Raw genomic sequence first — 24,011 nt, forward strand, 5'->3', positions numbered from 1 at the left:
TCAGACGACGCAGGAAAAAGAAAGGATATAAACAATTAATGAATCTAAGAGCTGGTATTTGGAAAAGATAAACAAGACTGACAAATCTTTAACGAGACTTATCAAGACAAAAAGAGAGAGGACCCAAATAAGTAAAATCCAAAATAAAAGAGAAGAAAAAAGAAAACAAAGAAAGAAGAGAAATAACAACTGACACCAAAGAAGTACAAAGGATTGTAAGAAAATATTATGAACAACCATATGTCAACAAATGGGACAAACTGGATGAACTGGATAAATTTCTAGAAATGATCTTCCTACACTAAATCAGGAAGAATCAAGAGACTCTGAGTAGACAAATTACACCTAGTGAAATTGTAGGACTGATCAAAAACCTCCCAAGAAACAAAAGCTCTGGGCCGATGGCTTCACAGGTGACTTGTACCAAAATTTCTAACAACGAATACCTCTGCTTCTCAAATTATTTCATAAAATTCAAGAAAAGGGAAGACTCCCAAACTCATTGTATGAGGTAGCATTATCCTAATTTCAAAACCAAATTAAAACACTACAAAGAAAAAATATATAGGTCAATATCCCTGATGAACATAGACACTAAAGTCTTCAACAAAATATTAGCAAACTGAATACAGCAATGCATCAAAAAGGCCATACACAGTGATCAAGTGGGTTTTATTCTGGGAATGCAAGGTAGGCACAACATTCTCAAATCAATAAATGTGATATGCCACATAAACAAAATGAAGGATAAAAACCACATGATCATATCAATAAAATCAGAAAAAGCACTTGATAAGATCCAGCACCCATTTATGATAAAAAGTCTCAGCAATGTGGGAATAGAGGGAACATACCTAAACGTAATAAAGGCCATATGTAAGAAACCCACTGCCGAAAACCACTGCCAGCACCATACTCAATGGGCAAAAACTACAATGATCCCCTTAAGATCAGAAATGAGACAGGGAAGTCTGCTTTCGCCTCTCTTATTCAGCACACTACCGGAAGACCTGGCCACAGTGATCAGACGCATAGAAGAAATAAAAGACATCCAAATAACAAAGGAGGAAGTAAAACTGTCACTGTTGGCTGGTGACAGGATCCTGTACATAGAGAATCCCAAAGATTCTACCAAGAAACTACTAGAACTGATAAATGAATTCAGCAAAGTATCAGGATATAAAATTAATATCCAGAAATCAGTTTCACTTTTATATGCCAAAAGCAAACTAACAGAAAGGGAAATTAAGCAAATAATCCCATTCTCAATTGCTACAAAAAGAATAAAATACCTAGGAATAAACCTAACCAAGGATGTGAGAGGCCTGTTTTGGAAAATTATGACACTGAAGAAAGAAATTGAAGAAGAAACAAATAAGTAAAAGCATATACACTGTTCATGAATTGAAAGAATTGACATCATTAAATGTCCATACTACCCAAAGCAACCTACAGATTCAACGCAATTCTAATCAAGATTCCAATGATGTATATCACAGAACTAGGACAAATATTTCAAAAACTTACATGGAGCCACAGAAAGCCCTGCATAGCAACAGTGATCCTGAGAAAGAAGAACAAAGTTGGAAGAATCATGCTACCCAATATCAAATGACAGTGTTTGGGCATGTATAATGTGCACTTTTTGCCCAAATTTTTGAGGAAAATGTAAGGATGCGCATTATACATGGGCAGTACACATAAAATTTCTTGTACCTTGTGTCTGTTCTTGTGCTCATAATTATTTGTTACATAATATTTCTTGTACCATAATGCGTTAAAATAAATTCCTTTATACTATAAAAAACAAGTATTTAAATATAAATAAATAAATTATGGAATTAAAAAAATAAAACAAAAGTTCTTTTTTTCCAGAAAGACAGGGCCAAAAATATGGATGAGTATTATACATTGCAAAATACAGTAGGCTAGAATAGAAGGCCATACTAATTCAAAGGCATGGTACTGGCATAAAAACAGAGACACAGAAAAATGGAACACAACAGAGACCCCAGAAAGAAACTCACACCTCTATAGTCCATCAATATTCGACAGAGGAAGCAAGCATACACAATGGGCTAAAGATATTCAATAAATGATGCTGGGAAAATTGGACAGATACATACAGAAAAATGGAACTAGACTACCTTCTTATACCACACACAAGAATAATTCAAAATGGATGAAAGACTTAAACATTGGACCCAAAACCATAAAAATCCTAGAAGAAAACTTAGGCAGCAAAATCTCAGACATTGCTCATAGCAATATTTTATCGGACACATCTCTACAGGCAAGGAAAACAAAAGAAACAATAAACAAATGTGACTAGGTAAAACTGAAAAGTTTTTGCACAGCAAAGGATATCATCGATAAATTAAAAAGACAAGAATATGGGAGCAAATGTCAGAGAACATATTCGCTGATACATCTGATGAGGGCTTACTATCCAAAATTAATGAAGAATTTGGACATGGACAACTGTGTGGTGATTACTGGTAGGAGTGGGGGATAAGGGGACTAAATGGTAATGGAACAAATACAATAAAGGTTATATTAAAAATAATTTTGTACTTGACTTCACTCAAACAAGTAAAAGAACATGTGAACCTGGGAGTGGATTTGTATTGTAATTTAATTATTTATCTATAACTTACTTGTTTCACAATTTTTGCTGCATCTGTGTTTCTCCTATAGAATATTTCCTTGTATTCATCCATCCAGACTTCTGCAAGGCGAACTTGGTTGCGAGCAATCACCTGAGTGCCTTTGGGAAAGGTATGAGGGCTTTTGCTGCGAAAAACATGTCCAACAACAGAGCAAGGCATAATCTCCAACTGCCCACCACATTGCCATACCTGATAATTAATGATATTTGTTTAAATTTACAGTATTTTAGGAAAATCAAAGTGCTGCTTTACACCTTTAAGATATTAATAAAAGCAAAATATAGAAAAGAGGTTTATCACAACTTCACAGCTCAAGTTCTTAAATATAAAGAACAGTTTTATTCAATGGTATACTAATGTTGACAAAAGCGTATTTTTAGAAATTTAACAAAATACCAGTTTCAGATCTTTCATAAAAATGAATCCCCAACTTTTTTTCAAATAATTATGCAAACTCCAACCTATACACAGAAGAGCAAAGGCTCTTCTGCATTTGACTTCCATCTTCTTACCCTACTTGTATAGTTACTTCACTTGAACAACAGTCTTCTACTGGATAAAGTAGCAGTTGTTGAGTAAGTGAGCCCACACTCTATTTATACCTTTTTATTCAAATTTTAGGCAAGAACATGATTCCAGATTATCATAATTACCAAAGTAAAATCTATTACACTTATAAAGTAATTGGTTTTTGTAAAAAAAAACAAAAAACAAAACCTAACTAGAGATAGTTAAAAAAAAAAACCACTTCCCTGCATTAACTCTAAATAAAATGCAAACCATTAAATCAATACCTATTCAGTTAAATATGTTGACAATCAATTCTGCCACAAATAATCTAAACTTCTAAGCAAAACATCTAAAGTCATGTTTAATAGTATGTGCTAGTACTAGGGCAAGTGATCGTATTCTCCCTCCTTTTCCCTGTCTTTTAAACAAATGAGAAAACTCAGTGATATGTTCAAGTCAACAAACTATGCTTGAGATCTAACATGTGTTAGGGGTTGGGAATACTTGAAATGAATAAAACAAGATCCCTGGCTTTAAGCAGTTCAAACTTGGCTAAGATCATCACTGCCATTATGTGATGGATTCTGAGCCAAAACTTAAATCTTATAACTCCTAGTTTAGTTATTTTTTCCACTACATTCCTGCCTAGGGGATAAAAAATGAATGACAAAGTTATTATAGCCAATGAATTTATAAAATCAAGTAAGTACATGTGGAGACCATCCAAAGCCTTTGTTTTGTTTCTCATATTAACTTTTCATATGTATAGGGAGGGAAAAAAGAAAATCTCATATAATCCAAAGAGTTGAGTTCAATGTCCTTTAAAATTATACATAAATGTGCTTTTTTTTTTCATTCTGACACCCTTGATAATCAACTTATTTCCTGAAGCACTAGATTTAATTATATTTATCTTGGCTGGAATTCAGTAGCTGCAAGTGCATTAATTGATGTTATTGCCTAGACACAGGCATTTAACGGATTCTTCTTGTTACATTGGCAGCAATGAATAAATATATTAAATTACATTTTAAAAGGAAACATCCTATGCTAAAAGTCCCAGCAATTTAATTTTAGAAAGCACAATAACTAAAGACAGCATATATCCATGGTAATCTGTATCAGCCCATTAGAACAAAATATATGTCATTGTTTAACACATATGCAATGTTTATAAACTTACTCTGAAAGACATTTCTATATTTTCACCTCCCCAGATTTCCATTTCTTCATCATACGTTCCAATATATTCAAAGTATTCTTTTGATATGGAAAAAAGACCTCCTGCAAAAGTGGGTGTTCTGAAAAATAATACATTGTCCAACTTTATTAACAAAACCAAATAAGAAAAAAATAACATATTTAAAGGGAAATTCAATCAAATTCATAAACATATCAAAGAATGATCCCAATTTCAAAGCTCTTTCATAGTTTAATAAAAACTGAAAATTCTATCTTTAAAGTCAAGCCAGGGAGGGGATACTTTAAGTCTCCTTTCCCTATAGAGTAAAATTATTAAGTATCTTCTAACCAAGCTTAAAGATTCTTAAGTAATAATTATGAAGGAGGCATAAGAGTTCACCTAATTCTACTTCTTACTCAGTAACATTATGTGTAAGTACATAAATACATGAATTCTCCATTCCCTACATATAGAATGCGTGTGTTCTGTATTTTGTTAGGGTGAATTACCATGGAGGCAATTACTGTAAACAGCAAAGCGCACATACATATTCAAATAATGGAACTATATATATAAGACTTTGTGAGCAATCATCTTACTTAATTGGGTAGGTTTCATCCTTCCTTCTTCGTCTCTCATGATCAGGAAGTGCTTCCCAGCCAAATGAGAGGCTCCAGTCAAAATTTCCACGGTTATGGTTAATTCCATAAGGAGAAGGTTTGTTGAATTCAAATGTATTCATATCTATGGATGCAATATCGGGACTCACCACGGCTGTGTAGTTCTCAGCTATTCTGGCCAACAAAGGTTCTAACCAGCCATAGAAACACTCGCCTAGAAGGAACACAATTCTAATTAATTTGTTGAAGACACTCAGGGTTTCTCTTTTCTTTTGGGGAAGTTTACAGAGAAATGAGAAGGAAGTCATTTGTGTTCTGAACATTTACAAAGGGGGAGATTTCTTAAAGGTTTCTTGTGAGATTAGGGTAAGCTTTTAAGACGTAAAGCAAAATTCAGCATTGTTAGGAGAGCTTTTCTACAGATGACTATCCGTTTTTCACCTTTAAAAGGCAACAAAATGATACTGGTGTATTTAAGTTTCAGATGCGGCGTTTCTCTTTCTAATGGGCCGTCAGTCAAAAATAACTTTTTGCTGATCCATACCACCTAGCTCCAAATGCGTTCTGACTTACTTAAACTTGTCTCCCTGAGTAAAAAATAATAAAAATTTTCATCCCTCTGACTGGATCTTAGAGGAAAGTAAGTTAAGGAGTGCGAATATTCTGATTTTAGCAGTTGGAAAAGGACCGTGCAAACCTGTACCAGCCTTAATGTAAAGTAGAACAAAGGAATGCTGTGAAAATCTGGGTCCTGGTCCCAGGCCAGGCTGTCTCACAAAACACAGAGTTCAGGAGAGGCCGGCATGTGCAGTCCTACTCAGGGCTCCCATCTAGGGGAGTCTGGCAGTCACAGTCCTGGAGAAACATTAAACACTTTTGCCTGGAGGGGAAGAATGCCCAGTCTGACGTTATTGTAACTTTGGACCAAGAGAGGGAACACTGGAGAATGGGCCATTTCCTTTTAAAATCACCTCTCTTGGATTACCTTCTATCTCTCTTCATTTTTTTTTAAGTGTCTGGTAGTAAAAGAATATTGGATGTGTTAGTTCTAAAGAGACTCCAGAAAATCCAAAAGCCCTACTGTGAGAATTAATGTAAGCTGGATATCATTTGCTGGGTTAAACACAACCAAGGGCTGGTAAATTTAAAGCTGAACACTCATAGAAAAAGTTAACACTCACCAAACTTACAGCTCAAGGGACAAAGGGACATTTTAGTAATACCTAACGTGTACATTAAACACTGACTCTAAAACACCTTCCAAATACTTTATTTAAAATGACTGAAACCGAAAACAAAAAAAAAACCATTAAAATAGAAAGGAAAAAAAAATCCCAGCAGCAACAAAACCCCAAAGTCTTCATGGGAGAAACACCAGAAGCTGGGAGGGGGAGTGTGTGAATTTTGGGAGGAGGGGGAAGAACTGAAACATGCAACTTAAAACTGTTAGTACAGGGACAAAGTTTAAGGACAAGGTGGACTACATTTTAAACAAACAAAACTTTTACTTATTTTAAAGTGTAGGAATCAAGAACAAGGAAAAAAATACTACCACATTTTTTTCTTTTTTCTTCTTTTTGGTTTTTTTAACAGAATGAGCACATGAAAAAAAAAAACCCAGGCAAGGATAACTCTCTTGGGAAGCGGGTCACACACTGGAAGGCTTTAAAGCTGAGGAGCCTTGGTCACCAGGAAGGTAAGAAATTTGCGTAAGGGAAAAGGAAGGGTCTAGGCAGAGCTGTAATCTGCTTGGGCTGTCAATTCCTATCATTACCAGTTGAAAATGATGTTAAAGAAAATGCAATCAGGCATCTAAAGAAAAAGCTTCCTTACCTTTTAAATTAAGGGGTTGGGGGAGGAAAAATGTTACAACGGTATCTGCACATTTATACTTACAGTGAGCATCTAAAAATGTGAGCGTTTCAGCTGTTGCTACTGTTGCTCCTAGCAACCGTGCAGTGATCAGACCTTTTCTCTCTTTTTGTCTGACTATTTTTACTATAGAAAATTGCTTTATATAGTCCTCTAGTTTATCGTGTAAGTACTCTGTAGGAAAAAACAAATCAAGATTAACTCTTCTTAAGTTTATTTTCATGTGACATAAAAGCTAATGAAGAAACCACGGGGCAATAATATCTCTACATTGACAATCTTAACAGTTACACACATTCTTCCACTAAGATGAAAATTATATCTTTAACTCTTTATTTAAAAAGCTACATATAACAAATCTTAACTTCTGAATTACTGTGAAATATACCATTGTAACACATATTCTGTATATGCCACATCAATAATTTGGGGCAAAATGAGAGACTTCAAATGAAGTGAATGCCAGAAGTTCACAAGATTTATTTAGAGAAAATTAACTAAGGGAGTAAAGAAACTAAATTTAGCCAAAAAGATGTTTGATGCTTTTTAAAATTGTTATTGATTTTTGGAAATTTTAAGAAAAATGCCAAGTATCAAAAGGATTCTCTCATACTTAGGCAGTGGTCAAAATATCTTAAGACCAAAACATTGAGCAAAAAGTACATAAGAAAGTCCAGTGCTACAGCAATTTGGGAATATTTCTACAGAATCAGCAGAAAATATCTGAAAGCTTTAGAGTCTCCTGACACAGAATTTTTTCCAGTAAAAATATGAAAAAATAACGGAGCATGTAAATGAGGAATGAAGCTAAAAACAGGCAAATTTTTTATAAATAGATATATAATTTAAGGTATTCAATATTCCATTTGGAATGAGATACATTATAAGCAAGAGTTAAGACAGTAGGTAAAAGAAAACATTAATAAAGTCAGGCAAGTGTTCATATTTTTAAACAATTTCTTAAGCCTGCTTTTCATCACTAAATTTTGATTTCTTGTTGAATATATAATGCGATTCTTACAGTGGGCTTCTTGGGCCCATAGAACAGCCTCAAAAAGATTAGGGAATATTTAAAACATAAATGTCCTATGGTAGATGTTTGCTTCTTTCTGCCAGATTTCAGAAGCAAATGTAGATGGCTTCATTTGAGATTGTATGTTAGTTCTTCAGTGGTGCAGAGAACAGAGTTGCTTCTTCAAAATGTAAACATTCATAAAGGAAATGAGTCTAGGAACAATTTTTGAGGAAAAACAAATATAAATAGTGTTGCCTCAGAGTAATAGATTAACTTTTATAACATCTTCTAAGTACCTCAGAATTAATTTTCTGAAGACAACAAGCAGGATTGTCATTTTTATTAAAATATAATTATGAACATCTCTGCTTTAATGATAGACTTGTAAAATAGAAACATTTCAAAGATATTAATGTGGATTTTTAAAAAATGGAATCACTACAGATTCCTTAAAAAAATAGCCCAATAAATTGTTGGAATTTAAGACATTTTTATTTACCTACATCTTTCAAACTTCCTATGAATTCTTACCTGCCCTCTAAATTTAGTCCCCATCTATACCCTGATTTTTTTGAGGTTAAGAACACAAAGCTATGAAATGAGACCTCCTGGGTTCAATTTATAGCACCATTACTTTTAGCTGTGTAACTTTGGGCATGTTATTTTACCTTTTTGTAACTCAGTTTCTTTATCTATAAAATGGGGATAATAGGATTGACTCTCACAGGGGGTTGTTGGAAGGATAAAATGAGAGATAACTAAAGCCTTTTAGACAGGGCCTATGCTTGGGTAAATGTTGATCAGTCATTGATCAGTAAGTCTGTTTTGCAGTCATTGGTATTTAACTGTGTGTGTTACTTGATTATCCCCATTTTAATGCTGCTTTTCCCTAAGCCAGCTGAAATCAGCGACTGCACAAGTCTTCAGACAAGGAGCGAGCAACACATTTTCCACTGTGGGTTTTCATTAGACAGCTTTTTGTCTGATTCATTGAGACACACTACTACACCAGCATGTAAAGACAGCCCTTGCAGAGAGAACTGTTCCAAATCTATTGTTAATTGCTATTAAAATTATAAAAATATTCAGACCCTTTTGATTAAGTAGGTCTACTTCTAACCTACCTAAAGATATAATTCAAAAGAAGGAAAATAACAGAAATACAATGATATGCATTACACTGTAACATACAGTAATATGAGGTGAATAAAGTGGTTAAGTAAAATGCATCTAGCCCACAATTGTCATTAAAAAAATAAAGTTTTAAAGGTAAAATAAATGAGTTAATAATGATGTTATGTGACAATATTAGATTTCAAAACTGGATTTCTGACATGGGTAAAAGTAGACAAACATTCTATATTTATTTAGATGGTGATTTAAAAAGGAAAATACTAAAATGATTGAAACAGGAAGATTATGAATGGATATCACTTTCTGATATCCATTCTGATTTCATTTAATTTTATTCATTTTATTTGTGCAATTAAATAATAAAGTTTCCTTCAACTGAAGACTCACAAAAAGTAACTGCCTTATTGTACCCCTATTTTCTCACTACTTGAGAAATCAAGCAAAATAAATTCATCTCTGAGAATAAAGTTTAAGAAATCAAAGAGGGAAAATATCTAAAACAAAGATTTTTTTAAGGTAAAACATATGAGGGTGTGCAGAAGTTAATCAGATGTCACTTGCACTCTATGGACTGAAGTCCAAATGGAAAGATTAAGTTCAGAACAGATCAAGTAGTAAATAAATTAGTTGATTACAACTGAGTGGTAAAGCAGCCTGGGCCAGAGGATTAAGGATTCAGGTCAGAGATCTGCATAAAGTGTCGGGGACCTGAATTATAAAACTTCCCCATTTGGGGAGTATGTCTCACATCCAGGTCGAAAATCTCCCTGTGACGGGCAACATTATTCTACCCTGATGCTAATTTAACTTGAGATCACAGTTTCGATTCCCTCAAAATCTTTTATTTTCAAGCCCATAGGAATGTTTAGAATTACATATAGAAATATTTAAATAAATTGTATATTACAAATAAATAGGTTAACAATTTCATACTTTATTCACTTATTCCCATTTCCTAAGTCTCAAGATATAATTAATAATGTGTCACTTAATATGCAATGTTGTTTTTCCTCATAGTACATAAAGTAATGGTTTATCTGATCACAGATGTTGCTTTGGATCTGATGAAAGAATATCAACCTAATTTTACAGATGAGCAAATAGCTAATGAGTGTTGGAGCTGGAGTTTGACCTTAAATAATCTGGCTGTAAACTCTAAAAGTCCTGTGCTTCTAGCCCTGGCCTGTGTGGCTCAGTGGATTGTGTGCTGGCCTGCCAGCCAGGGGTTGCTGGTTCAATTCCCAGTTCAGGCTCATTCAGTAATCATTCTGTAATCATTGAAATAATCTATATCTGTTTGGTATTTAAAATGCTTGTAATGTTTGAAAAATTGGTGTACAGAAAACTGCTGTACTTGTCAGATCAGCCTTGTGATTCCAATTTAAAATGTGTAATTTAGTAACTGCTCTTGACTTGTGATTTTAAGTGGCAATACATGAAAGAATCTGGCTAACTTTGTAAACAATACTGGAAAATTTAAGAGCCAAAATAAAACAGGATGTGGTGACCAATTAGTGGTTTTTAACTACTCATTTATATTAATTACATACTATTTATATCAAACTTATCTAGTCTTCAAAACAACCTTAGGAATTATGTGCTATTTATGGATTTGCTCAGTTCTAAGCTGCACAACTGAATAATTCTTATAATCAATGACATCTTAGTCTAACTGGTGGTGAGAGCTTCTTTTTATACTAGTGGTTTATAAACTAATGACAGATCATACAACCAACCTGATGAAATGTGGCATTTTTCCCATTTTACAGATAGTGAAACTGAAGCATGGGGGGTTAATTAACTTACCCACATCACATAGCTGGTTAGGACCAGAGCAGGGATTCACAGCAAGGCAGCCTGGGTTGAGGCTCATGTCTGTGCTCTTAACTACTGTGCCTTACAATAAAAGTGCTACATCAAGGGCTACAAAGTTATGAATAATGATGTTTCACACACTACTGAAGAGTAAACTATGTGAATATGAGTACCCTTGCATTCTACTTTCATCTACTATACATACCATCCAAGCTGTTATATTCAAGCTCCGAAATGGTATTCGGAGAGTACAATATAACTAAGTAGACTTTAAACAACACCACATGGATTTGGGAAACAGTCTAATTTGCATGTGCTTTCTTACCATCTACACTAGCATCATCCACCAAAATGATTTCCTTCAGCAGTATGGCGGGTGAAGAATAGAGCACACTGTAGACAGTCCTAAGCAGCGTGGACCACGCTTCATTATGAAAAACTATTATGACACTCGTGGTAGGCAGGGGAGGGCAGCGCTTAAATTTTTGTTCAATACATCTAGAAAAAGTTGAAGAACAATGATTAATTTTACTACTTTATTTCAGCTATACCATTACCAAAATTACTGTTTAACTTTATTCACTGTGGAAATGAGAGTGAATAGTGTGTTTGCTTTTTTAACTATATAAGATGATCTTAATGCTATATAAATTTAAGTAGATCAAAACAAAATATTTTACAAGCAGACCACTCACCCAGAGATCATGTCCACGGATAGGGACTACACATCAAAGACTAGAGCACACTATAGTAAACATTCTCTACGATATAATTTTAAACACAAATAACATTTAAATAAGGAAAATAACATATGTGTGAGACAACCTGTAAAAATGGCAGATACTTGTAGTTGGTCAAATGAAAACCAAGTGTTTCTTCCTTGTAGAAATCATATTTTCTCATTTAAAAATTTTAAAACTGCAATTTTATTACATGAATATTCATGTTTGTATAGATTTGTTTAAATTTGATACTTTCCTAACTGTGTAATATTTTCCGAGTTTATTTAATTTACTTCATCTATATTTGAACAAAAAGGGAAAATACAGCTTATTATAAACCTATTTTCTTATGATTTTCATTATTCAGCAAAACTTAAATTCCTACCATATGCTATATCCATTCTTTTAAAGATTTTGCTTCAATAATCCAGGCTATTGTTTAATTAAATGAGATTTACCATTTTAAATATTTCTTTAAAAATATTTAGAAATCTAAAATAAAAGTCCTAAATCCATGATAAAAGTCCTGTGCCTCTAGCCCTGGCCTGTGTGGCCCAGTGGATTGTGTGCTGGCCTGTGGGCCAGGGGTTGCTGGTTCAACTCCCAGTTGGGGCACATGACTAGGTTGTGGGCCAGGTCCCCAGGTGGGGGATGTGGGAGGTAACACACATTAAGGTTTCTCTCCCTCACTTTCTCCCTCTCTTCCACTCTCTAAAAATGGATAAATAAAATCTTTTTTAAAAGTCTTGTGCTTCTGTTGCTGCATAAAACACTGATAGGCACAAGGACGGAGACTCTAGTTCTTTATAACTGGTTAATGGCTACTCATTAGCTATAACCATGAGTTATAAATTGATCTTTATTTTGATAACAGTATTATAATCAATGGCATCTTAGTTCACTTCCTGAGTGAAATTAATCTTCTCATGAAGCCCTGGGGTAACAGGTGGACCTGCATAACCTCCAGGCGTTGAGACTACAGCTGACCACAGCCCGCTGGCCTAATGAGTTAAGGTGACAATCACACAAAATAATGTGTAGGAGAGGGCTTCAAAACACTGTAAAAACAAATAGAGTGAACTTGGAACACACAACATGTGTGGTCTATGGTAAAGAGAGATAAACAAAAAAAGTTTATCTTTAACTTCACTTAAAAACCATAAGTGGTCGTATAATTTCAGACAACAGATTATACAATTCTCCCATAGAGTCAAAAGGCACTTATAAGTAAGTGTGTGCACAATCAAACAGTGCTGCTCTAATCTAAAGAGAAGAAAGTAAATCATTCACTCAAGGAGATAAGGGCCCGGAACACTTCAGTTGCTCTGCCAGGGCCCAGGAGGAAACCAGAGACTCTTGTACAGTACCAGACACCTGGGACTGCTGTCCCAAAAAAAAGACATCCTATAAATTCTCGTTCATTATCTTTATATCCAGCTCTCAATATGGATGCGTTTTAGATTCTCTGCTGAGAGTTCATTAGAGTGGAATTATCTGTAGTGCTAACCAAGGGATTAGACTGGGAATGGAGTATTGAGAGGCGACTGAGTAGAAAAAAGAGGAAGTGACTGGGTGAAAGTGATTTTGGTCTCTAGCACTTTGTTATTTCAAAGTGTAATATACATACAGAATCAGAAACAAATAATCATATTCAAGCCCATTGGTAGATGAAAGGAAATGATTTATTCTAAATTGAATTTTGGAAAAACTACAAATTAAAAATAATGTCCAAACAGAAACTACCTATTCATATGTACTCTTAATTACACAGCGACAAATGACTAAATATAAGCTTGAATCTTTAAAGGTGTATAAACCAACATAAACTGTAAGTAAAAAATTATGAACAACTTCATATTATAATATTTTCATTTTTAAGAAAAAAGGTAATCTTAATGATTTGTCTTATAAACATTTGCTAGAGAGATTTTCAGAATTAAAAAAATGTTTCCCTACATTTATTTGCTATGTGACTAATATAATATTGATCAACAATTACAACAATGTTTTGAAGATTTAGAGTCTAAAACTTCACAGAAACTCAAATAAAATGTTATTATTTTAATCTTATAACACTTTCTCTCAGTTTAAGCTAGAATTTATTTGCTTGACTGATAGCAAGTAAAAGTGTTATGTAATATCATTAATGCAAGTGGTAGTAAAATTTTATAATATGATCTCATAAACCTCACTTCCATTTATTCTGAAACAATTTTGATGTTGAACATATACTTTAAAAACTGTTTTACAAGTCATTTAAAATAGAGAAATTAAACAACTTGTCAAAATGAGTGCGTATGTCCAAACCATTTAAAATTTTAGCATATAGAAAATTAGTTAATCAGTCACATGACCATCTGACTTTAGGAGAAACTGGATCTAAATTTTTAGTGTGCAAGAAGATTAGGAATTCTTCAGAAAAATGTGTTTTTTGGGTTTTTTTTTGCTGAAAGAGGTTAAATTTAAAGTCAAACAGTATTTCATAGCAGCCTTATTTACAATAGCTGGGAACAGCTTAAATGACCATCGGTGAGTGGATCAAAAATTGTGGTATATTTACAAAATGCAATACTACATAGCAGAAAGAAAGAAGGAACTCCAACCCTTTAGGACATCATGGATGGAACTGGAGTGTATTATGCTAAGTGAAATAAGCCAGGCAGTGAGGGACAAATACCATATGATATCACCTATAAGTGAAACTTACTCAACAAAACAACGAAGTAAGCAAAATATAACCAGAGACATGGAAATAAAGAACAAACAAAACAGTGACCAGAGTGGAGGGAGCAGGGAGGTAATAGGGAAAGAAAGGGGAGTGTCGAGTAGAGGAACATGTATGTAAAGGACCTATGGACAAGAACAGTGAGGATGGGGAGGGGGAGAGGAACGAGAGGGAGGGAGGAGGTGGGCCGGGGAGGGGAGAGCAATGGGAGGAAAATGGGGATAACTATACTTGAACAATTTTGTTTTCAAAAATAAAGTATTAAATCTTCACAGTTGCGGATAGCCATGTTTATCCCCAAAAAAAAAGTGCTTAGTTATTTCTCACTTACTTAATGATTAACTGTATTGAATATACCTATAGTTTTATCATGTTATATTGGAAGAAACAAAAGCTTATCTTTAGCTGATACTGATTGTCCCGTCAAAGAATAAGCATCATGCTTCTGCATTTGTGATGTGAACTGCTTCTCAGCCAAGCTCTCTCCCCAATCACTAACTTGCAATTCTGTGTTTTAACCTACTGATGTAAAACAAAAACTGTGCCCTGTTATAACAGCTAGAATACTTTATAGATATCCATTTGTTGATTTACACATTCATTTAAGAATTAAAAGCAACTCAACTTTGAATGACACAGATTAGAATACAGCAGCAAAAATCTAATCTATATAACTTCAACATTGAAGGATTCACACTTGGAGCAGGGTTTATAATCAGATCATAAATCTAGAAAAATAAGAGTGAAGCAACAGACCTAAATCTACCAAAGTTCCTTTCTTTAGTTTTACTTCCAAATATTATTTTATTATAACCAGAAATCAAAGTATGTAGGCATTGTCTGCTTACACTTTGTCTGTCTTAAACTTTTAACAAATCTACAGATGGTTTGAAAGTGCTGGAAATTCATTTTAGCTATCTCAGTTCAAATAGAGCACTTGAACACTGCCTCAAAGATAACAAAATGATTAGCAAAGGACAAAGAGCCAGCACAGTAGAAGCTGGGGGAAGTCTTAATCAAAATACTGTATTCTTGAAATAAACATGTAAACAAATGACAATAAAGAGCAATGCTGGCCTCTCAGAAGCTAAAAGGCAACAACTCTGTAATACCAGGACTTATTCAACAAAACTCTGGAGAATCATATTTGAACAATATAACAATATTGTTCCTTAAAAGAAAGTTTACAAGACACAGGGTCATTCTGAAATATAGTTATAGCACGAAGAATAACCACCAAGTCTTTAACTTAACTTCATAAAATATTGTTATCTAACAGCTCCAATATTTTGGCACTTTTTAAAAAATCATTTCTATTCTATAGTCATATACTCCTCCAACTCCTACATTTCCCATAAATATTTCCTCATATTTCTTCCTTAAATGATGAGAAAACTAAAGCATTTCAGAATAAAGAAGTTACTTGTGATTTCATATATGTCAGATATAGAATTCAATTTTCTAATTTCTAAGACAATAACTTTTCAAATTTGCAATGCCTCACCAAGAATACATATATTATTTGATGTCAATAATAATAAACCAAAAAAAAACCCTGATTAAATAAATGATAATTGATTCTTTTTTTCCTTAGCGTGCCTAAAGAACAAGCAATTTCCTTAGTTAAAGGCCCTCCCCTGCAAACCCTGATGATAAAGAGGAAACAGTGAATATTCTTCCACATACTCAGGAGGTCGAGTATCTGGTCCAAGATCTCGGTGTAAAGAAATCCTGTCACTTGCAAAAGCATTAAAACAGTGTTTTGTTTCTCCCCGTTCTTTTTCCTTCTGCTCTTCCATACTTAGACTGATTGTCTTGAATGCTTTACCAGAAGCACCAGGTGCGTTAGAATCCTGAGGTGGGCGGTCAAGAATGGGTTTCAGTTCTGCTGCCGTATAATATCCTTGCAAACAGGGTCTCTCACCAGCATCAATGTCTTGCCTGACAGGTGCTCCTATTTGCATTTTTGGCATTGCATCTTTAATATTGTTTACAGCTTCTAACATTAAATCAAACATCTTGTTTTTGTTTTTCAGGTTTCTTTCCATCTTTGATTCCTGTTTGGAATACTGAACACTTACTTCTCTTTGCATTAAAATCAAAAATATCACGAAGAAAAAAATGACTGCACCAAGCTTCCAGAACTTTTTATAGTAATGTCTTTTAAGATGTAATTTCACTAGCCGCTTTAGGTGAGCCATTCTGACATTGAAAGCTTGTCACTTGACAAATAACAGTTATAGTTTCCTCTTCTACTTATATTTTTTATCATAGATTTGCTGGCAAGAAGACTTCATTAAATGGTAATACCTGTAAACAGAAATGATAGATGACATTAGTAGTTTTTCATTCCTATCAGCATGGTTCCATTCATTCATTTAACCAACACGTGAAAAGGAGTTACAAACACACTTTATTGTTAACAAAAATACAAAGATACCTTGCCCTCAGGGAAATTACACTTTTGGAAGACCACAACTGCTATAATTAGTTACAGTCTACTAGGACTATAAAGTATTAGGGATTTACCTCCAGTAAATAGCTATTTCCCTAAACTCTGGCACACAGCTATTATATAATAGGCATAAAAGTATCTTCATAAGTATATTTTGAGTCTAAAAAGCAGGTATCTTAACTTGATCACCAAGGGGCCAAAGGACTTCATTAAACCGATTACAAAGAAAGCAGGAATTCACAATGAAACAAAGTATACTGACAGGTACTACCAGCCATTCATTCAAAATATTGCCTTTTATTTTATGAAGTTTGTCTATAACCTATGAACTTTTACTCCAACTAAACCAATTAGTATTCAAAAGCAGCATCTCCAACAAGTGAGCTGGAATTCTCCCAGATTTGCTGAACTGATAGTACTGTACTTGCAAATTCTGACAGAACCAATAAAGACTAGAAAATTAAGAACATCTGTTGTTATAAAATAGCCATTTTCAAATATAAAAATACATCATACAAATACAAAATCTAATAGCAAAAAGAAAATGGCATTAAGCTTTACTTGTATCTCTACAGAGAGATCAAGTTATAAAAGCAATATTTGGCCTGATAAAATACTGCTTATCGTTGACCTTAAGAACAGAGCAACATGTTTACTAAACGCTGGTACAAGCCCCCAGGAGCAAAAGAAAGGGGGAGGGGAGGGGAGGACATTGATAACAGGCTAAGTCACAGTGACGGTTGCTTTTCTTCATGATGCTTAAAAAATGTAATGTGAGGGGTTTTAATACACGATTACATACCATACGATTTGTAGGGGTAAAGGGTTAGACCTGTCTTCCCTAAAAGCCTACCCTCCCCGAGCATATTTTAAAGGAAATGTCACTTATAGAAATGAAAACTAACTTTGGCACTGTATTCAGTTTCTCTTCCAAAGTTATCACTAAATTTAAAATAAGCAAACCAAGTTCTAAGATAGAGTCTCTGGCATTTAGCAAGAAATTTTAAGCTGAATAAACAAAAATGGCAGAACATGCACACTTAATTCTATACAGTATTTCTAATCGGACTGCTCTCTATCTTTCTCTGGTATGGAATGGACACTGGCTATAGAGAACGCCTCAATCATGTATCATTTTGCCCATAAAAATGAGATGCCATTATTTCTGAACTTTGGTGGTTTTAAGAGCCTGATGTAAATGTTAAAATACCCTCCTCTGAATTTTACGCATTGTTTGAAGACATAATATAAGGATTTTGAGAACCACGCAATTATTGTGTAATTTCTTATGTGTCAATTGTTTTTGCTAAGATGAGACTATAAAATTATAGATACCTCTTACCCTTAAGGAGCAACAACTAGTATGACATTTCTAGGCAACCCCAAAGCAGCCTGGTATGCGCTATGCTAGGAGACTAAGAAAGCAACATGGAAGGTAAGGAGAAATGTTAGGGAAAATTTCCCAGAGACAACATTGCTGAGCAGAGTCCTGAAAGATAAGCAAATTTTAGGCAGGTAGACAAGAGAGAGGACAGAAAGGGAATGGCTGATGCAAAGGCATAAAAGCAAGAAAAGCCATGGTCAATCCCGAAGACCACAGAAGTGGAGGGCATAGGTATGAATGGTAGGAGGTCAGTTAAAGACAAGTGAAAGTAAATTTGGAATCTACCAATTATGTCCTGAATAGATTAAATGGAAGTAGCTGGGTGGTTTTAAGGAAGGATCATAACCATATTTATGCTTTGGAAAAATCAGTTTCCTCAGTGCCAATAAAATGGATGGATACCAAAAAATGAAGAAAGCACTAAGGATGGAAAAGACTGATTCAAAAGAGCACCAGAAATCATATCAAATAGGTCTTGGTGAGAGAAAGGGAAGAAAGGGAAGAATAAAGTGATGACACTGACAAAGGCAGGGAATACAGGAAGAACAGATTTGGGGTGGGAATTGGAAACATAACTTTTTAAATTTTGGACAAGACAAATTCGAGGTGCTAGCAGGATTTCCAAGATAAGTTTCCATAGGCAAGAAAGATACATGGGAGAGAAAATCAGAGAGAAATTCTATTCTAGAGATGAGAATTGGAGAGCCAGTGTCAGGGTACGTTAGAGTTCACCTACATTACATAATAGAACCAGAGAAATAGCTACATTTAAGGTGTGAGAGGAGAAAGAATAAACTGGAAAGACCAGGGGAAATAAGAAAAAGAAGAGTCAAGTGAAAACAGATTGGCAGATAAAGTATCATGTGAAGTGGACTTAGATTTTACTACCTGCATCTTATCCTTGAGAGGTAATAATTGTCTAACAGCTGGTTGTTCTTCAGAAATAAACTTCACTAAACTTTAGTCCAACAAGCTTTAGGGCAAAACCAGAAATGAACCCTGGCAGAGAATCCAACAGACTAGATGTAGTCATGCCCCCAAGGTTCTAAGGCTTAAGATCCAGGTGCTTTCAGATAACAGGCCGAATACCTGATCTAAGTAAGAGAATTCAGGACGATGAAAATGAGCAAAATGTTGTGATAAGTAAAATATCATTCATGGTCCCCAACCAATGAAATACAACCTGATCACTTTTCTCTAACCACAGCTTTATAATAGACAAATAAATATAAATCAACCTCTGTTCACTCTCCTTTCTGTCCCTAAGAGAACCACTAAAAATCCCCTTCTCAAGAGCTACTTAGTGATACTAGATTTCTTCAGTAGCCACAAGTAGGCTAGATTAAAAATTTGAGAAGGAATAAGATAAGTCTCCTTAGGATGTCTTAATACAATAGAGAACTAAACAGAGTCCAGGGTAACCAACCATGTGGTAGAGGGAGGTGATGGAACTGGATCCTTCTCTATAGCAGTGATAGTTTTCCCAAAACATTTTATGCCAGAAATCATTTGTGGCTAGAGAGGGGAATTAGAAAGAAGGATAGAATTAATGAGGTAACTGAAAAAGATCTTTTTAGGAATAAACTATAAACTAGATGAGTCATTCATCAATAGGGCAATGACTCTATTATTGCATGTGCATTTCTGTCTAAGGGAGGCCTTTAATTAGCAGGTCTTAGTTTAGGATGTCTCAAGTGCAGGAGTCGGGGAGAGCTCATGAAAGACATGGAATGTGCCTCCCTTAGTTATGGTTGTTTTCCTGGCACTTACTGCAATAATGGTGACATAGTCGGCACCAAATAAATGTTTGTTGACTGGAAAAGTTAAGGAGAACTGAGATTTAATTTAGAATTAGAAATAATAAAAACAATAGTTAACTTTTGTTAAATGTTAAGTCCTCGACACTTTAACACTTACTACATACATTCTCATTTGGTCTTCCAACAGTTCTGTAAAGTTTATGTCATTCCCATATTACTGACAAGGAGAGTCAAACAGATTAAGCGGCTTAACCAAGGTCATTTAGTTTAAGTGGAAGAGCAACAGTTCCCCAACACATTCAAACTCAGATCTCATGTAAAATCCTGAAGTTTTGCCCTGGCTGGTATGGCTCAATGGACTGAGCACCGGCCATTGAGACAGAGGGTCATCAGTTCAATTCCCAGTCAGGGGACATGCCTGGGTTGTGGGCCAGGTGTCCAGTGGGAGGCATGCAAGAGGCAACCACACATTGATGTTTCTCTCCTTTTTCTTCCTCTTGTCCCTGCTCTCTGAAATAAATAAATAAAATCTTTTAAAAAACCCTGATGTTCTAAATAAAGTTATCTGAAATAAAGTCTTTAAGAGTTGAGAATTGATACCTTAAATGTCAGGGGACAAGAGGATTGATTACCTAGGGAAAAAAGTAAAAATACCCTCATGTAAGGTTTTCAGGGCAAATAAGTTTAAAAAAACAACAACGAAAAACGCGCATTTTCAGAGCATGTTTTTGGAAATAAGGATTGAGGATGAGGCTGTGGATCTTGACAATGGGGTTATTTTAGTTGCAAAGTCTACAAAAGTAGGAACATGAGTCTTTGCTCTTTTCAGATTATTTCTGAAAAGTATAGTCTCCTTTTAGCAATTGCTGGTCACTTGAAAAGTCCAACCTTAATTCTCCAGGGATTTTACATGCCTTTTTTTGTCCTCTGCTGCTAATGTGCACTATCAGCCTTCCATTAATGAAAGTTACATTCAACATGAAGCATTTGCATCAATGATCTTCAACTCTGGATATACATTAGTGGAAAAGTCTTTAAAAATGCAGTACTTTAGGCTCTACCTCTAGTCTCTAGAGTCTAGAGAGTTTGATCTAATTGTTCTAATGGTAGGGCCATGGCCCCGCTTTTGTTATAGTAGGGCCTCCGGATAATTCTAAAGTGCAGCCAGATTTAAGAATCACTGATTTAGGTTTTATTTCCCCGTGCTGGAACCCTGGGTTGCACGGTCTGTCTCACGCCCGTTGTTCCTCCCAGTTTATCTGCACACAAATGTGGGGCCACCACCTTGCCTGGTCTGCCAGCCTTGCCCACTCCACCAACTGCTGCCTCGCTCACCCCCAGTCCTCCAGCCACCTCCCTGCTGTGCATCCTCTCCACCCCAGCTGCCTGTCTCCACCCCTCCTACCAGTCTGGATAAATGTTTCTTCAACTCCTTGGTTATCAGACTTTCATACAGTTTGATTTTCTGGCAGTTCTGGTTATTTTTTTGTTTTTAAATTTGTTGTTGTCCTTCTTTTGGTTGTACAAGGAGACAAAGTATACCTACCTAGGCTTTCATCTTGGCCACAAGGCTCAAAACTTCTGACCGGAAAAAAAACTGTAGGGGTTGACACAGCAGGAGAAATGCCCAGACTCACAGGAGAGAATGTTGGAGAGACCCACAGTGTCCTAGAAAGTACACAAAACCACTCCCACCCAGGAATCAGCACCAGAAGGGCCAAACTTGCTTGTGGGTAGCAGAGGAAGCTACTGAAAGCAGGCAAAGAGTGGAACAAGTGGCATTGTTCCCTCTTGGACCCCTTCCCTCATACAGCCACGTGGGTTGCCTGGCCCTGGCAAATACCTAAGGCTCCATCCCTTACTGCATAACAGGTACACTGGGGCAAAGAAATATGGCCTAAGTGAAAAAGTGCATCAAAGCTCCAGAAAAAAAAATGCAACTAAGTGATGAAGAGATAGCCAACCTATCAGATGCAGATTTTAAAACATTGATAATCAGGATGCTCACCAAAATGGTTGAGTGTGGTGGCAAAATAGAGGAAAAAGTGAAGGTTATGAAAAGTGAAATAAGGAAAATGAACAGGGAACCAACAGTGAAAAGAAGGAAACTGGGACTCAAATCAATGAGTTGGAACAAAAGGAAGAAATAAACATTCAACCAGAACAGAATAAAAAAACAAGAATTCAAAAAAATGAGGAGAAGCTTAGGAACCTCTGGGACAACTTTAAATGTTCTAATATCCAAATCATAGGGGTGCCAGGAGCAGAAGAGAAAGAACAAGAAGTTCTTTCTCTTTATGTTTTTTTTAAAAACATAATGAAGGAGGAATTCCCCAATCTGGTGAAGGAAATAAATTTCTGGGAAGCTCAGAGAGTCCCCCCAAAAAAATGGACTCAAGGAAGCACACACCAAGGCACATCATAATTACAGTACCCAAGATTAACAAATGATAAAGAGAGAATCTTCAAAGCAGCAAGAGAAAAGGAGACAGTTACCTACAAAGCAGGTAAGACTATCAGTTGATTTAAGAAGGGGCTGGAAAGAAGTATTCAAAATCATGAAAGGCAAGGACCTACATCCAAGATTGCTCTATCCAGCCAAGCTTTCATTTAGAATGGAAGGACAGATAAAGTGTTTCCCAGATAAAGTAAAGTTAAAAGAGTTCATCATCCCTAAGCCCTTATCATATGAAATGTTAAAGGGACTTATCTAAGAAAAAGAAGAGAAAAAATACAAACAATAAAATGAGAACTTACAACTATCAACAATCGAACCCCCCCCCAAAAAAAAAAACAGAAACAAAAGTGAACTAAGCAAACAACTAGATCAGAAACTAGATCTCTAGATCACAGAAATAGAGATCACTTGGAGGGTTATCAGTGCAGAGGGGGAGGGGGGAGAGTGGGGGAAAAGGTACAGGGAATAAGAAGCATAAATAGTGGGTTAAAAATAGACAAGGGGAGGTTAAGAATGGTCTGGGAAATGGAGAAGCCAAAGAACTTAAATGTATGACCCATGGACATGAACTAAGGTGGGGGAATGATGGTGGGAAGGAGGGTACAGGGTGGAGGGGAATAAAGGGGAGAAAAAATGTGACAACTGTAATAGCATAATCAATAAAATATATTTAAAAAAGAGAATCACTGATTTAGGTCGCAGACTTCAATCAAATCAAAACTAGCACCTGATAGAGGAATTTATTTAACCAAAGTCAACCATATTATTAATTCCTAATACTCCAAGAACAGATTTTTCAAATATATTCTTCATATAAATTGAGAAAAGTTATTTCGACATGGAGAGAGAAGATAAAATCTAAACCAGGAATGACCCAAATTTTCTGGATGAGGCTCAGGAGTTAATGCTGGTATAAATGAGACATGGACGTTTTATTGCAAATTATGATGCTATAAAATAATTTTTTAAAGATTTCATTTATGTATTTTTAGAAAGGAAGGGAAGGAGAGAGGGAGAGAAATATCAATGTGTAGTTGTTTATTGTGGGTCCACTGCCGGGAACTGGTCTGCAACCCAGGCATGTGCCCTGACTGGGAATCAAACCATGATCCCTTGGTTTGCAGGCCCCTGCTCAATCCATTGAGCTACACCAGCCAGGGCTGTAAAATAATTTTTTAAGTATTTGTTCCCAACATAAAGATAGAAAATCTGAGATTCTGAACAATAAAACAAATAACCCAAAAGACACACAAGAAATTCATAAGCAAAATAAAACCAGGATTCTTAATTCCTATTCTGGAAATAATGCCATGCTTGTAGATCATGCTTCTTGACCAATTTAAAGACCTACGTGAAAACAGCCAATAAACAAGTCTCTCCTGGAATCAATTTCCCATTTGCCTCAGAAGTATGAGGCCTGACAAAAAAAATCAGTAAGACAGTAAACTCAAATATAATAAGTTATATTTGCACATTAGAAATTATTAGCATATGAAGGGTTTTTTCTCCTCGTATTTTAAAACATTTAAACACCCCAATCCAAAATGGTCATTTGATTATTATAAAAAATCAGCTTCATAGAAGAGAAAGGAATACCATAAAATAGCTTTTTAAAACTAAAAAACAATAATTAAAAATTAAATTTTCTAAATTTGAAATACTTATAAATTTCTAAAATTAGAAAAAGAT

General features: G+C 35.1%; 1 protein-coding gene across 3 annotated transcripts in view; it reads right to left on the minus strand.

Annotated features, from left to right (window-relative positions):
• Positions 1-24,011, minus strand: part of GALNT3 (polypeptide N-acetylgalactosaminyltransferase 3) — a 65,282-nt gene that overhangs the window by 16,119 nt on the left and 25,152 nt on the right. For all 3 annotated transcript variants that reach the window (XM_053665229.1, XM_053665228.1, XM_053665230.1), the window contains 6 exons: positions 15,952-16,575; positions 11,144-11,316; positions 6,879-7,028; positions 4,962-5,196; positions 4,363-4,480; positions 2,658-2,858 (listed from right to left, as the gene is read on the minus strand). In XM_053665229.1, coding sequence (XP_053521204.1) covers positions 2,658-2,858; positions 4,363-4,480; positions 4,962-5,196; positions 6,879-7,028; positions 11,144-11,316; positions 15,952-16,466 — 1,392 coding nt within the window. In that variant the 5' untranslated portion in view covers positions 16,467-16,575. The remainder of the gene's footprint in view (positions 1-2,657; positions 2,859-4,362; positions 4,481-4,961; positions 5,197-6,878; positions 7,029-11,143; positions 11,317-15,951; positions 16,576-24,011) is intronic.

The sequence above is a fragment of the Artibeus jamaicensis genome, unplaced genomic scaffold (genome assembly GCF_021234435.1).
Source record: "Artibeus jamaicensis isolate MK-2021 breed Jamaican fruit bat unplaced genomic scaffold, CSHL_Jam_final contig_391, whole genome shotgun sequence".
NCBI lineage: Eukaryota > Metazoa > Chordata > Mammalia > Chiroptera > Phyllostomidae > Artibeus > Artibeus jamaicensis.